Source organism: Toxoplasma gondii, chromosome VIIa (genome assembly GCF_000006565.2).
Source record: "Toxoplasma gondii ME49 chromosome VIIa, whole genome shotgun sequence".
Taxonomy (NCBI): domain Eukaryota; phylum Apicomplexa; class Conoidasida; order Eucoccidiorida; family Sarcocystidae; genus Toxoplasma; species Toxoplasma gondii.
Window position 1 is genome coordinate 3747952 of NC_031474.1, and position 12920 is coordinate 3760871.

The 12920-nt window shown below is 50.5% G+C and overlaps 2 protein-coding genes across 2 annotated transcripts; both read left to right on the top strand.

Annotated features, from left to right (window-relative positions):
* The first annotated feature begins 257 nt into the window (after positions 1–257).
* ASP1 (aspartyl protease ASP1) lies at positions 258–8022 on the top strand. Its single transcript, XM_002367439.2, has 9 exons — positions 258–1465; positions 1790–2015; positions 2892–3048; positions 3437–3584; positions 4075–4176; positions 4614–4774; positions 5676–5778; positions 6163–6266; positions 6744–8022. The coding sequence occupies exons 1-9, from the start codon at positions 847–849 to the stop codon at positions 6981–6983; spliced, it is 1860 nt and encodes a 619-aa protein (XP_002367480.1). The 5' UTR covers positions 258–846; the 3' UTR covers positions 6984–8022.
* An 861-nt stretch (positions 8023–8883) lies between these two features.
* On the top strand, positions 8884–11603 carry TGME49_201830 (ribosomal protein L37; the record flags this gene model as incomplete). Its single annotated transcript, XM_002367438.2, has 2 exons — positions 8884–10296; positions 11077–11603. 2 exons carry the CDS (start codon positions 8884–8886, stop codon positions 11209–11211), a joined length of 1548 nt encoding a protein of 515 aa, XP_002367479.1. The 3' UTR covers positions 11212–11603.
* Positions 11604–12920: the final 1317 nt, after the last annotated feature.

Below are 12920 nucleotides of genomic sequence, written 5' to 3' on the forward strand. Positions count from 1 at the left end.
TAGCTAATGGCCTCCGCGTTGGGCATCTGTAGCGCGTTGCTCGTGTAAACACACGCCGTGACCACTTGTTCAGTTGGAACGTGTACTAAGACACCCATCTGATAGAGTCTTCACTTTCTGCTTAGTGAACGCCACATCACGCAGTGTCTTTGATTTTTTTTCATGGCTCAGTTGTTGCCACTCAGCGAAACCAGTGAGCACCTCCTGGCATTATCAGTCACGGCCGGCATGCAACCACATCTCAGCCGCGTCCCTGACACGCGTACAGGCAAGCTCGCGGAATGAGCAGTATCGCTAGTTCCATGAAAATAGATGGTTGCACAACAGAGACGAGGAGCTTCCATAGATGACATACAAATCTGTGTCCTGTCTTTCAGCTTCCATCCAGCATTGTCGGCGAACCGGGAGCAGTAACCGGCCACATTGTTTTTGCCGTAGATCAGTGGTCTCTCCGGCTCTTGGAAGACTCAAAAGAACACCGTGAAAGCCTCTACAGCTACAGCCCTCGCTTTATGGAGATGCAGTAACAGCCGTTGAGGCTAATTATTGAGAGTGCGTAAATTCCATATGAGACAGAAGTTGGCGAATCAAACCCAGTGACAGCTTTGCATGTTGGTGTGCCGGCTGTCACGACGCAGTCCTTGAGTGTGCGCCGTTTTTGAGTCTGTCTAGGTAATGTGTGCGTGATAAGCCTTGCTGGAGACCGACTCGCAGAGCGAATTCGCAGACAGTTTTTCGAACACGCACGGACGCGTTCTGAATCCACTTCACTAAAACCGTCCTGCGCCTCGTTTTTTTGCCTACCCTCGAGTGTCTATTAGTCCTACAACTACGGACGCGGGCACGATGTCTCCGTCGTCGCGGTTCCGTAATCTCGTCAGCGTCGATTCGTCTTCGCAAGACTTTGGAAAGCGATCCTCCTTGTATGCCTCGTTGCTTGACTCTGCATCCGTTTCTTCTCTTCCTGGCATTTGCTCGGCTGCTGAGGATCGCGATGTCGAAGACGAGTCCTGGAAGGATCCATCGAGTTCTTCGCATTGCGCGAAGACCGAAGGTGGCGCGTGTGCGTTTCCCCGTCTCAATCAAGTTCTGTCTTCGCTGAGAGATCCTATGGGCGTGTTCAGCCGTGCAAAAAGACGTCGCAGCCTTGGCAAGGCTGTCGGGCTGTCGACTTCCGTGATCTGCGTCGTTGCACTCTTCGGCATCGTGTGCTTGTGTCTCTACGGCTTGGTGAATTTTTCCTTCACTTCTGTGGAGACCTCCCCACTTGACGACCCAAGAAACAGTCCTGTGATGGGAGAACTGGGTAACCCGCAGGCTTCCACCCCGTCTTCCGCACGAGCAGACACGCCAGCACGACACGACAGACAGAACCAGATGTTTTCTCCCTGGAGTGTCCAGAACGAGCAGTTTCTCGGGGAGGACTCTGATGCTTTGCCTCACGCAGGCCCTCTCTTCCGCAGTGGTACTCTCTCTCGTGCCTAGAAAAGTACTGTCTTTGTGCTTAGGCCCTACATAACAGACAGTACACCAGCTGCGCTACCACGGTTCAAACTCGTTTTCGTCTTTCATCTCGTGTCGTTCGTGCGACGGAGGCTACCAATTTGCGTGACTGTCGTCTCCATTTTCTCTGGGGCCTCGAATCCTTGCGAGCCGTTTCCGTTGGCCTTCTGTTCAAGGCTCGGGGTTCACTACCCTCGTACTGTTGACTCTTGTAGCCATATCCAGTTTCGATCTTCTGGCTTCTTAGACATAGAAATGGTCTTTTGTGCTGCTGCTTTGCTTTCAGGAGTGATGGTGATGCCTCTGCGGAAAATGAAATCTCTGCGCCAGATCGGGTGGGACAAAAACACCATAACTGTGCCAGATTTGCAGGCGCATCTGGTTGCCGCTCTGCGCATGCAGGAAGGTCTGTCCAAAAAGGACGATGGGAATTTGTCGGGCCTCTCCAATGGCGACGACATCAGCATTCATGATTACATGAATTCGCAGTACTACACGGAAATCTATGTGGGGTAAGCGGTAGATACAGGATACGTATGTGCGCTTTTCACCAAAACGGCTGTGGTCCGTAGGGTTTGGGAATTGACACGCTTTCTAAGTAGACGGCCGTGGTTCGTACAGCCGCCATGAAAGTTTTCTTGACGACGGGGAAAACGTAATTTGCACCCGCTGAAGAATTCTGTTATTTTCCCCGTACGCCCGCGACACCTATATAACCGGACCAATTCGTACGGCTGCGACACAGACTGGTGTCCATACCCGTGGCGACGAACTCCAGTAGAGTCACCGGCGTGTGCGTAATGGTACCAAAACTTGAAGGCCAGAACCACAAACTTCCAATCTCAGTGGTCTGCGATAGAACCGTGACACACGCGTATTCGCACTGCAGTGCTGGATTGATAAACTCAGTTGATTAGCGGGAGGAGAGCATGTATGCATAACACTGTAGTTTTGTGGGCCGGCCACTCAGAAGACCGTACTTCACACAACTGTAGCTCTGTGTGGTTGCGTACCTCTAGACATACAATTGGATGGAGGAATGCGAAGGAGGCGCGTACTCTGCGGTCCACGGGTCGTCTCGCGGGTTTTGTGTGTTTGCGCTTAGTTAACAACGCCGCAGAGAGTTTGTAACAGAAAGTTCGTTCCCAGTGTTATGCTGCCATTATTCGTGGTAGAATGCGCGCATATTTTCACTATGGTTCGTTTCGTCATGTTACAATTATTTTCCCAGACATTGGTATTGGGGAGGTTATGGGAGTCTTAACTTGCGTCAGTAATCGCTGAGTGCTTACACAAGCATGTATCCGTGCTTCACCAATGAAGGTGTACGCGCCGTGTAAAGCTTGTGTTCCCGGAATTTCTCCACTCCTGTCATTCTCATTTTTTAGGTCTCCGGGCCAGAAGGTTCGGGTCGTTGTCGACACAGGAAGCAGCGACTTGTGGGTCTGCAGCGCCTCGTGTGGGATCCTCTGTATGATGCACAAAACGTACAACCATGGGAAATCTGACACGTACCACGCAGATGGCACGCCGTACCACGTTCAGGTAACTACATGCGCGAGAAACGGTACACACCTACGTTGGCAGGGTTATATAACGATGTAGATGGATAAGGGAACGTATCGGTAGGTGTGGCTATGGATGCCGATGGAGGTAGAAAACTAGTTGAATAAGGAAAGGCATGATGTTTACGTTTGTATAGGGTTCGTTTCCCTATTTTTCACGGACCGAATGCTGTCCGCACCCTCACTCCACCCTGATGGCGTGCTGAGAACCAGGGTGTCCAGGAACTGGCGTGTTAGACGGTGAACCTTTAAACTGTGTGGGGACGCAGCTCTCCCTCTTTGTGTTTGTACTGTTGTTTTCGTCTGCGCGAAGAGCAATAAAGACACAGACGAGCTCTTAGTCTCGCATCCGGGATCTGTGTTCTCAGTATGCATCAGGACCCGTGGGCGGCTTCCTCTCTGCGGACGACGTGGCTCTAGCGTCTTTGAAAACGAAGAACTTTCTGCTTGCGGAGGCAGTGGATCTGAAGGGTTTGGGCACAGCTTTCTTTTTCGGGAAGTTTGACGGCATCCTGGGTAGGATCTAGAACGTCGAAGTGTCTCAGGGTTTAGTCTGAGATGGCACTGCCTGTGTTGTTGCTTCGAGTTTACCTTTTCTGTCGCACTCAAAGGAATTCTTGTGATGAGACTCTTGAGTATATCTTCACCGAACGGGCGGAACTCTGTACAGAGAAAGGGTCAGGCACCGTGTTGGATGGCTTCTATTTTGTAGACAACACTGTCGATTCTGAAAACTCAGGATGCATCAGGCTAGGCGCTTGTAGCCGAGGAGGACGTTGCGTGCTTCCTCCTGCTTACGTCATTGCCTACTGTTCCTCCGTTCCTTGCTACCGTAGACAAAGTAGATCAGAGTTGCGGTGGAAGAGAACATGACTGGCCGGTGGAATGCGTCAGAATGTTGTGGAGTAGGAAACGCGTCTCAGCCCCTCTTCAAGAGTCAAAATATCTATGGGAGTAACTTCGTTCTGAAGCTGTCTCTCTCCGATACCTCTGTGCCTCTGTGCAGGGATGGGCTTTCCCAGTCTGGCCACGAAAGGCCTGAAGCCCTTCATGCAGGCTGCTGTCGAGCAGAATGTCGTAAAAAATTGGGTCTTCGCTTTTTATCTCGGTGAGACTACTGGATGGAGCCTCGAAAGTCTGCGGCAATTTGGAGGGCAGTTGTATGCTTTATGCTTCTCTTTGACGAGTTTCTTCTGTGTGCATGCCACCTTAGTTGGTTTCTGCAAGCGGAGACTCTTGAGTGCGAGGTAAATGCCAGGCAGTTCTTTTCGCGTGACAGAGACCACGGGGGGTCCAAGTCAGTAGTGGCGCTCTCTTTTTAGCAGCCAACCATGCTCTTGAGGGCGCAGGGTCCGCCCTTTTACAATAACTTACGGAAGCGACAGCACGATGTACGATTCGGGAAGAACCTTGTTCCTCAATAGGGTTTTCGAACGACAGACAGGATGAACCTCTGAAGATGTCACAAGCTTCAGCGGGCGTGTATCAAACGAACACACTGGGAAGCTGCTCGATCCCATTGCCCCCACAGTTTTGTTTTTGCAGCGTCGGCAAATGGAGTGGATGGAGAGCTGGCCATCGGCGGAGTGGATCAAGAGCGGTTCATCGGTGACATCAATTTCTCGCCAGTCGTCGATTCGCGCTACTGGATGATCAACACAAAGGGCCTGAAAAGCGACGGAGACCTCATCGCGCCGACCACGAAGGTCAGGTCATTTTGCCTAACAGTATATAACTCCGTTCATGGGAGCGAACGAGATTTCTGGGACTGTATTCCATCTACAGCTTAGGGAAACGAATACAAACCTCACACTCTCAAGGGAGTCACCAGCCGTGGTCGCCTCTCGAGGGCGTCTGAGTCGGTGCAGCTCACGCAGACAACTCCAGAGTGGATAAGGGTGGTTTTTGCTTTCACAGAGACACCGGACCCGGTTGTTTTGTGTTTCGGATTGTTAAGACACAATCAGGAAATCGGGCGACACACGCTTCTTCGGAGTCTGCATAAATAGTTCCGAAAAGAGCTCACGTAATGTACCTCTGCAGTTACTCAAAAGCTGTACAGTCTATTGGAGAATAGGGAACTCGAGAGCTGTACGCACAATGACTAAACACTTCCAAGGTAGCACCTAAAAAACCAAGACTGAAATGCGTACCCGTCGTCTAAAGCAAATCGTCTCAGACCTTTCCTGCTCTATTTATTGCCAACCCTAAACGTTTCGTGCCCTCTGGGGTTTCTTGGACCTCTCGTGGGAGTGGTCGACACGCAAGATCTGAGCACAAAGCAGATTGTGGAACATGCTCTTTGACGAGAGAGGGTTTCAACACAAGCAACGGAGACTACGATGTCAGGATTTTGGGCCCGGAAGTGTCGTTCAATATCTCGCGGGATATTTTTTTGAGAATTTGATATATCATTCTATGTCCTGAACTCATGGCGTATCAACTAATCCAATTTCGAGAGCCACTTTGTGCCGCTTCACACTTCGGGTGTCACCCCAAATTTCGATTTTCTTCGAGCAAATGAGACACACTCGTCGCCTGTTTTCAGAAACCTAAGTTTTGTGTGGAAACGGAAGAGGCAGAGACGTCATCTGTGATTTCTCGCAGATGATCATCGACAGCGGAACGTCTCTGATTGTAGGACCTCTGGACGAAGTGAAGAGGATTGCCACTATGATGGGAGCGTTCAGTGTGCCTTTAATGCCAGAAGGTAAGTTTACTATGACAAAATTCATAACCAAACGGTTTGTTCAGCCTCGAAGTCACCAGGTATCCTGTGTCAGTGAAAGCGAAAACCAGAAGAGGCTTCTGAGCCGCCCCAGGGTTACTTGTTGCGTCTTTTACTTTTTGTTACGCCTGGACGCACAAGGCGGGACATCGTCGATACGTTCGAAGACTGTATCAGGCGAACCCTGAAGAACCATTCCACTCCTTGCAGTCTCAGACACCCCAGAGGCTTCCGTAGTAGCCGGAAAACGACGGGGCGTCTCTGCGTCCGCTTGTTGACCGTTCCAGCAAAAATGCGACCCCCGATTTCATGCTTGCTTTCATATGCTCCGGGTTTATGGCTGTAATTCCTTCCGGTACGCTGTAGGTATGTTCTTCATTTCGTGCGAGAAGGCGAAGGTACTTCGAGATCTGCAACTTGAGATCGAAGGGCAGGACTACCCAATCAAAATCAAAGATTTACTTATTTCAGTAAGCCCAGAGTCTGCGTACTTTTTTCAGTGCCTGCTTGACGCTTGGTTGAGGCTATGGCCAGAATTCAAAATCATCACAAACACTTCCACCCGCTATCCAGGCAGCTTCAGAAATTTTTGTTATTGGGGTAAGACTCTTGTGAAGGTGTAGGCAGGCGAAACGTGATCGACGTGCTTCCCTTTCTCCCCTTGCCACTTTTTCCAAAATCCGAAGAGGCTCACATGTTAGGGGCTGTACCTCGGCGACGTTGCTGTGTTTCACATCCGGGCGGTTGTAAAGGCATTCTGCCAGTTCCGGATGTGTCTGCCACAAAACGCTGGTTTCCCCTCTGCATTGGTGGTGGTTTCTTACGGGAAAATGTGCGCGTGGAAGTACATCCGAGAAAGGCAGACTTGCGTTTGAAGCTACTCCATCACAGATGCCACAGGAGAAAATTGCGACTGACATTTTTTGACGTCTCTTTCCGTGTCTCAGGCGAGCGCAGCCGCCGGAACGCCTTGCCTCTTCGGCATGATGGGCCTGAAAGCCTTAGAGGGTGGAAGGCCAACACCCCAGAAAAACGGTTTCGGAATATTCCCGCCTTCCCAACTAGTTGCCTCGGCAAAGGGGCCAATTGGCCGCACGTGGATTTTGGGGGACCTCTTTATGCGCAACGTTTACACGGTTTTCGACTACGACAACAAACAAATTGGCTTCGCCAGACTCAAGAACTGACACAAAGTGCTGCGGTAGTCTCGTGGCTGCTAAAAGAGAAATGCACACCGAATAAGACGGCACTTACACAGTAAGTGACGGGAAGATTTCTTCCAGCTGGTCTCGAGCGCCCGGTTTCAGGGAGTATCACATTACGATGGTACTGCCCCCACAATAGGATTTGAGGAGGAACTCTTTCTCGCGGCCTTCGTGGGCAGATCCTAAGGACGCAGCGAGCACCGAGAAGAGCCTCCATGGGCGGGGATGGCGGGATGCGCTGATAGGATTTTAAAACCGTCCGTGAAACAGAAAGACGGCGTGCATCTTTCAGATTTTCGGCCGATATCAACGCTCGCAATGCAGGCAACTTGGGTACACATTTCCGTAGAAGTTTGCAAACGAAGAGGTCACCCCTAGTAGTGTGTGCTGGTCACAAGTTGCACAAAGCACGTGGGAAACGCCACACGGCACCTTCCTCAGTCTTCTGAAAGCTTCCCAAAGGCCTGTTGCGTTATCAGCGTTTTTCAAGCCTACCTGTCGTTCACGATGAATATTGCTATAGCTAACTGAAACAGCCTCAGACGCGTCGTGGAAACTGCTCGCAAAGTGGGTCATCTTTCACACTCCTCCGTAAATTTATATATACAGTTATATATATGTATATATATACATGTATATGTACATAGCAAGCATGCACACATTTTAGTTTTCAGTAAGTTTGCCGTTCACATCTTTTTCTTCGAACGCCAGCGGAAACTGCTTGGGGATCCTTGCGTAGTTCGCTGCGGGAAGATTTGGGGTTGGCTGTGGGTCTGCACTTGGCGGGTTCTGCGGCAGTTGCGGTCACTTTTTTGTCTTCGTGAACGAGTATGTGAGATGGCTCTGTAAACTCGACTTTTTCCATGGGTTTCCGTGGAAGTGATGTGAGGCAAACTTTGGCGCTTAAAATGCATGGCCGTGTAAAATTGCTCGAGTATGGATGACGGGCTCATGTTGTTTGTGCAGCGGCCGTCTAAACTGTCTTTACATTGGTAAAAGAAAGGATCCATAAAGATCAAGAGGGGAACGTGAATAGATCAAAGAGACAGATAGAAAAAAGCCGTAGGCGTTAGCGATTGCATTCATGGGTGAAAATAACTCGGTGTAGACATACGAGACTGTGGAATTGTAGACCAGCGGATATTCAGCCACACAGTGACAAATAGATTACTACATATGGCCGTACACCGGCATACTCACAGACAACTGAGATTATCTGGAAGAGAGATCGTAAATGGTTTACGAAGTTGGGTGCAGCAACAAGCACAGATAATGCACGCACCCTGCCTGTAAAATCTCGTGACACTACGCGGCCTCATGTATCGCCACTGGTTTCTACCGTAAACCCACAGGTTTGTCTGAAAAGATGAACGGGTAAAGCACCTGGAAGCTTCTCGGCTCCCTGGACGTTCATGGTTTGTGTGGAGTTTGGAATGACAAACTGTAACCGTTTTGGCGGCTTCATTGTGCGGACACTGAGTACGGACACAGATGCAATCTGCCGGTCGCACTGTGAAGGGACCACGGAACGAAAGAGAAAGTTCTCCATGAACTCTGATTCCATAGTTCTGGCAAGGACCATCTCTGAATGTATCTTGGCAACCTCAAGAAAGCGGATGCCGCCCATATTCATACAATTTGGAACTACGTGGAGCTAAGTCTGTGACCATACTGTGTTTTCGATAGACGCGACGCCCCATACACACAATTTCCCCCCTGTAATGTCGTAGCGCTTGCAGTTGAATCGTTCATGAAAGCCTGGATCTCCGCCTTTCCGTAAATTTGTTCCTCATCTGGAAGAAATTCGAGATGAAGTCAACAAAGCATCGACAGGATCTCAGCGCGGCCGCCTGGTCTGCACATCTTCCCATAGCGCTCTTGCATGCAGCCGTTGCATGCGGCGCTTCCATGGCTCAGACACCGAGAATTGTTTGTGTTTTCGCACTCTCTGCGTTGTCAGTTTCGAAGAAGTCATCACAACTTGGGCATTAGCACCAAGGCTTTCCGAAGCACGCGAATTTCTCCCCGCTTCTTTTCACGGTGCAGATCCATGGCAACGCTGAAACCGCCTCTGGTAACGTCCCCCGGCTGGTCGGTTGTAGCCAGATCGAGGTCCGTTTCTCTTAGCACTGGTAGAAAAAGTCGTTCTTTGAGCTCGGCTGCTAGCGGAAAGTTGTCTGCTCTGATTCCTTCTGTCTCGTCGTCTCCTCTTGTTGATTCTGCCGCTGTGCCAACATCACAACAACCAGAGTTGCCTGCCACACCTGCAGGCGGCAAGGACTTGGCTACTTCATGTTCACCTCTCCACGCTTTGCCGCAGCCGTCTTCTTGCCAGTCTGCGGTTCGGGGAAACCTTTTCAGGAACTCTGCTTTTGCTCACTCGTCACACGCTGGAGCAAACGCTGTTTCGGAGTCGAAGCTCCCTAATCTATTCCGAGCTGGAGTTTTAGCCACGTCGCTTCAGTCGACAGGTGGTTTTTCAACGAAAAAGGCTCGCGATTTGTCTCGGATTGTTCGTCCAGAGGCTGGCGTCGAGGCAAGGTCGCACGAAGGGCGCCCAGCCGGCTTGGTTTCTGTCGGTTTTCGCGCTTTTCCCGTGACTCGCGCGGCCACGCAGCACTCCACGTTTTCCAGGGCGCTTCGAACCTCCAGATCGTTCTCTTATCTATCCCTGTTGCCTTCTCACTCGTGTGTTTCATGGAGTGAGCAACTTGTCTGCGGAAAGGAAGTCCCGTCCTCCGTTGCTTGCCTCCACTCTGCCGCCGAAACGGGCAGCTCGCGTCCCGCCGTTACCCCCAACCGTTCCAGCATTGTAATGCAACCTTTCCGATCTGCAGAAGTCTTCCAGTTTTTAAGGAAATACATCCCGCCCTATCAAGAAAAGCTCTGCAAGCAAATTGCGGTTTCTGGAATGTCAGACTCAGGAGGATCCCGGAGGAGTTTGGACGCTCAAACTGCGAGTTATTATCCCGGACCTGCGGTCTCCCAAGACACTCCGAAAGACCACTCTTCCATAAAGGTCACATCTTTTGGGGTTTTCCCCCTTTTTCGGCTCTCCTTCCCGCGTCTGTCGCCGAAAAAAAAAGGCGCTGCTGCAGCTGCCGCACAGAAAACGCAGACGAAGGGGCCCGCAGCCGGCAGCGGCCCAGCTGGTGCCGACCACGTCTTCAACATTTTCAAGGATCTTCCGGACCACAAAATTCTTGAAGACAAACATTACCCTGCGTGGCTCTTCACTCTTGACAAACCCGAGAAAACCTACGGCGAACTGGCCATGACCTTCCTCTACGGCGTGGTGAGTAGCGAGGCTGAGAGTGGCCAAAGTGGCAACGCATCTTCCTGAACCTGATCGTTCTCAAAAGACTCTAGGAGAAATCTTGAGCGTCAGTCTTGCTTTGTCTGCACACAAACGTGACGGCCGCCAAGGCGTTTTCGTTCTTGAGAAAGGGTACGGTTTATGTATTATCTGAGGCAAACGTCTACACAGCCGTACCTGTTGTCTCATACCCGTTGCTTCTAGCCACATGCACGTATCTAGATGGACAGGAAGTTTCTGTGCGAGTTTTCCCGGACAAAAAATATTCTTTACTCTGGAGTTTTCTGCCCATTCTCAGTGAAACGACGGGCGGTTACAGAGTGCAGAGCCTGACACTGAGAACCATCAGGTTTTCGTTAAGTGCTTTCGAGGATGGTAACTTAGCGATCTCAGGGTGCGACGATTGGAGAACACTGAATATATCTGTGAGTCTATTCCGGGCTCAGCTGATACGCAAATCGGTTTGCTCCAGATCTAGTATTGTCTCATTACTTCGCCCTCTGTGCAAATGATCCGCGACCCAGAACTGTATAACTCAAATCGAATAAACAGAGACATTATAGTACCTAAGATACTGAATGTTACTCCAGTTTTTTTTCTGTGTTGCAGAAAGCTGTGGAGTTGGTGGGAGTATTTCGTGGCTTCTTCCATGCGCCTCGCAGGCAACGACTTTGCGGCGTTTGTTGGACACCCCGGCGAACGTTTTTCTTGCGAACACGCGCACCTTTGTGTCTGTGTCCATTTGTGCCACTCTTCCAGGGTATTGAAAATGCGACGTTGGACGAGTACCTGCGGTTTACGCGGCTGCACACGAAGAACCTAATCAAACTGAACAACATGCGCCTGAAGAAATCCAAACGGAGCTCTGTGAAGCCGCTTTTCTGGGATGCCTAGTAGAAATCCCACTGCGCCTTGGCAGAATTTGAGCTGATACCCCGTGGAACAACTTTTCAAATCCCCATTTCGATTTTTGACGGACTGGCACTCAAATTCCGACCAAGGAAGGGATGAACCGAAACATTTTGCCCACGTAGCAGTTCTCTTTTTCTCCACAAAATGCGGATGTGCTGACCGGCTGCGCTGGGCGGCATGCGTTACACCGATCCCAGTATTCTACGCGGATTTCTTGCATATCTTCTGAGTAAGGTTGGCCGCATAAAAAAGGTAAATGCCGTCTTTGCACCAATCTTTGTTGAGGGTGAAAAAGCGTTCTTTCAAGACCTAACCCCATCGCAGAGCGCATCTCCCACGTGCGCCTCCAAACGATCTTACTACCTGTAAGGGATCTGGACTTCCGTAGAGCAGCACGCCTGTGCATCTACTTTTCACCAGACCGACAGCCATCGCGACCAATGTGGAATAGCCGTGCTGCCGTCGCATGCCGTAGGATATTTAATTCCAACACATTCAGCTGTCGTCAGCAGTCCAGTGGAGTGGTGGTGTCCAGCAAGCATACAGAACTTGGTTGTCTGCACCACGTAACCACGTTCAGCCCCCGTACCCAGCTTTTATCATGTCTCTGTTTAGTCGATAAAACTGGCACCACGAAGTACATCGCGGTCACTCGTGGCCACATTTACGCGAAAATTACAACTGAAGCATTCCACTGCCATCTGACTGTCGGAACAGAGGAGATCTCTCCAGTTGAGCGATTGATCATTTCCTCAAACATGTGCTGGTGACCACGAGAAGCCGCTCGTGTGGTACCACTTACAAAGTGGTAATTGCATGACGTAGCTGTGCGCTTCATGAGGAGTACGCGGGTTCAACTGTCACGAGATGTTGAGGCTCTCTTGAAGAGCGGAAGAACAGTCGGATATCCCTAGTTAACAACATGTGAAGGACATCTTCACGCACACTTCGTCTGGCCTGTATTGTTTCGGCACCTGAACACGTGTTGCATGTCTTTCAGTCTGCTTGTGTTTTTTTTGCCGGGGTGCGCTGGTGACTGTTGGTGCGGTGATGCGCTTTTCTGACCAATATGAAGACTCGGGGCGTAACAAGAGAGTGGTGGTGCACGGGTGCGGAAGTCGCTCTTTTAAATTCACATTTGTTTTACCTAAGCAAGGAACCAATGGTACGCCCGCAAAGTACGGAGAACTTATCGTAGCACGGGGTTTCCGGTCTACAGGCTTCACAGAGGACTGAATTCCACGAGTAAGCTTCCCTCAGCGCTCTCGGGGTGCTCTCGTCACACGTGAACGCAATCTAGCACTTGTTTCCGGCACCGCTTTCCGAAGTTACGGAAAAATCAAAGTTCACTGACTTGCCCTCAGCGACGGAGACCTGCCACCGTTTCCCCCAACTCGGTCACCCGTTCGCGCGCTTCACGGCCTGGCATAAAATACCGTAAAATCCGCAAGAAATCACCAGTTTTCATGAGGCAGAAGCAGCTCGAATGTCAGAGGGACTTTCAGACGTTGTTTCCCGGTTATCTGCACGCCTCTGATGCGGAGAATTCAATGAAGAACAGCAGTCTTTCTCGATGCTGGTCCTGACGACCGAACAGTATATTGACTGCAGCGCGATGGCTGCAGATGTGAGAGTTCATCCATATGCCTTTCTCAACGGGGTTTTCTGACGCGCTGACAAAAGCTGAGGGA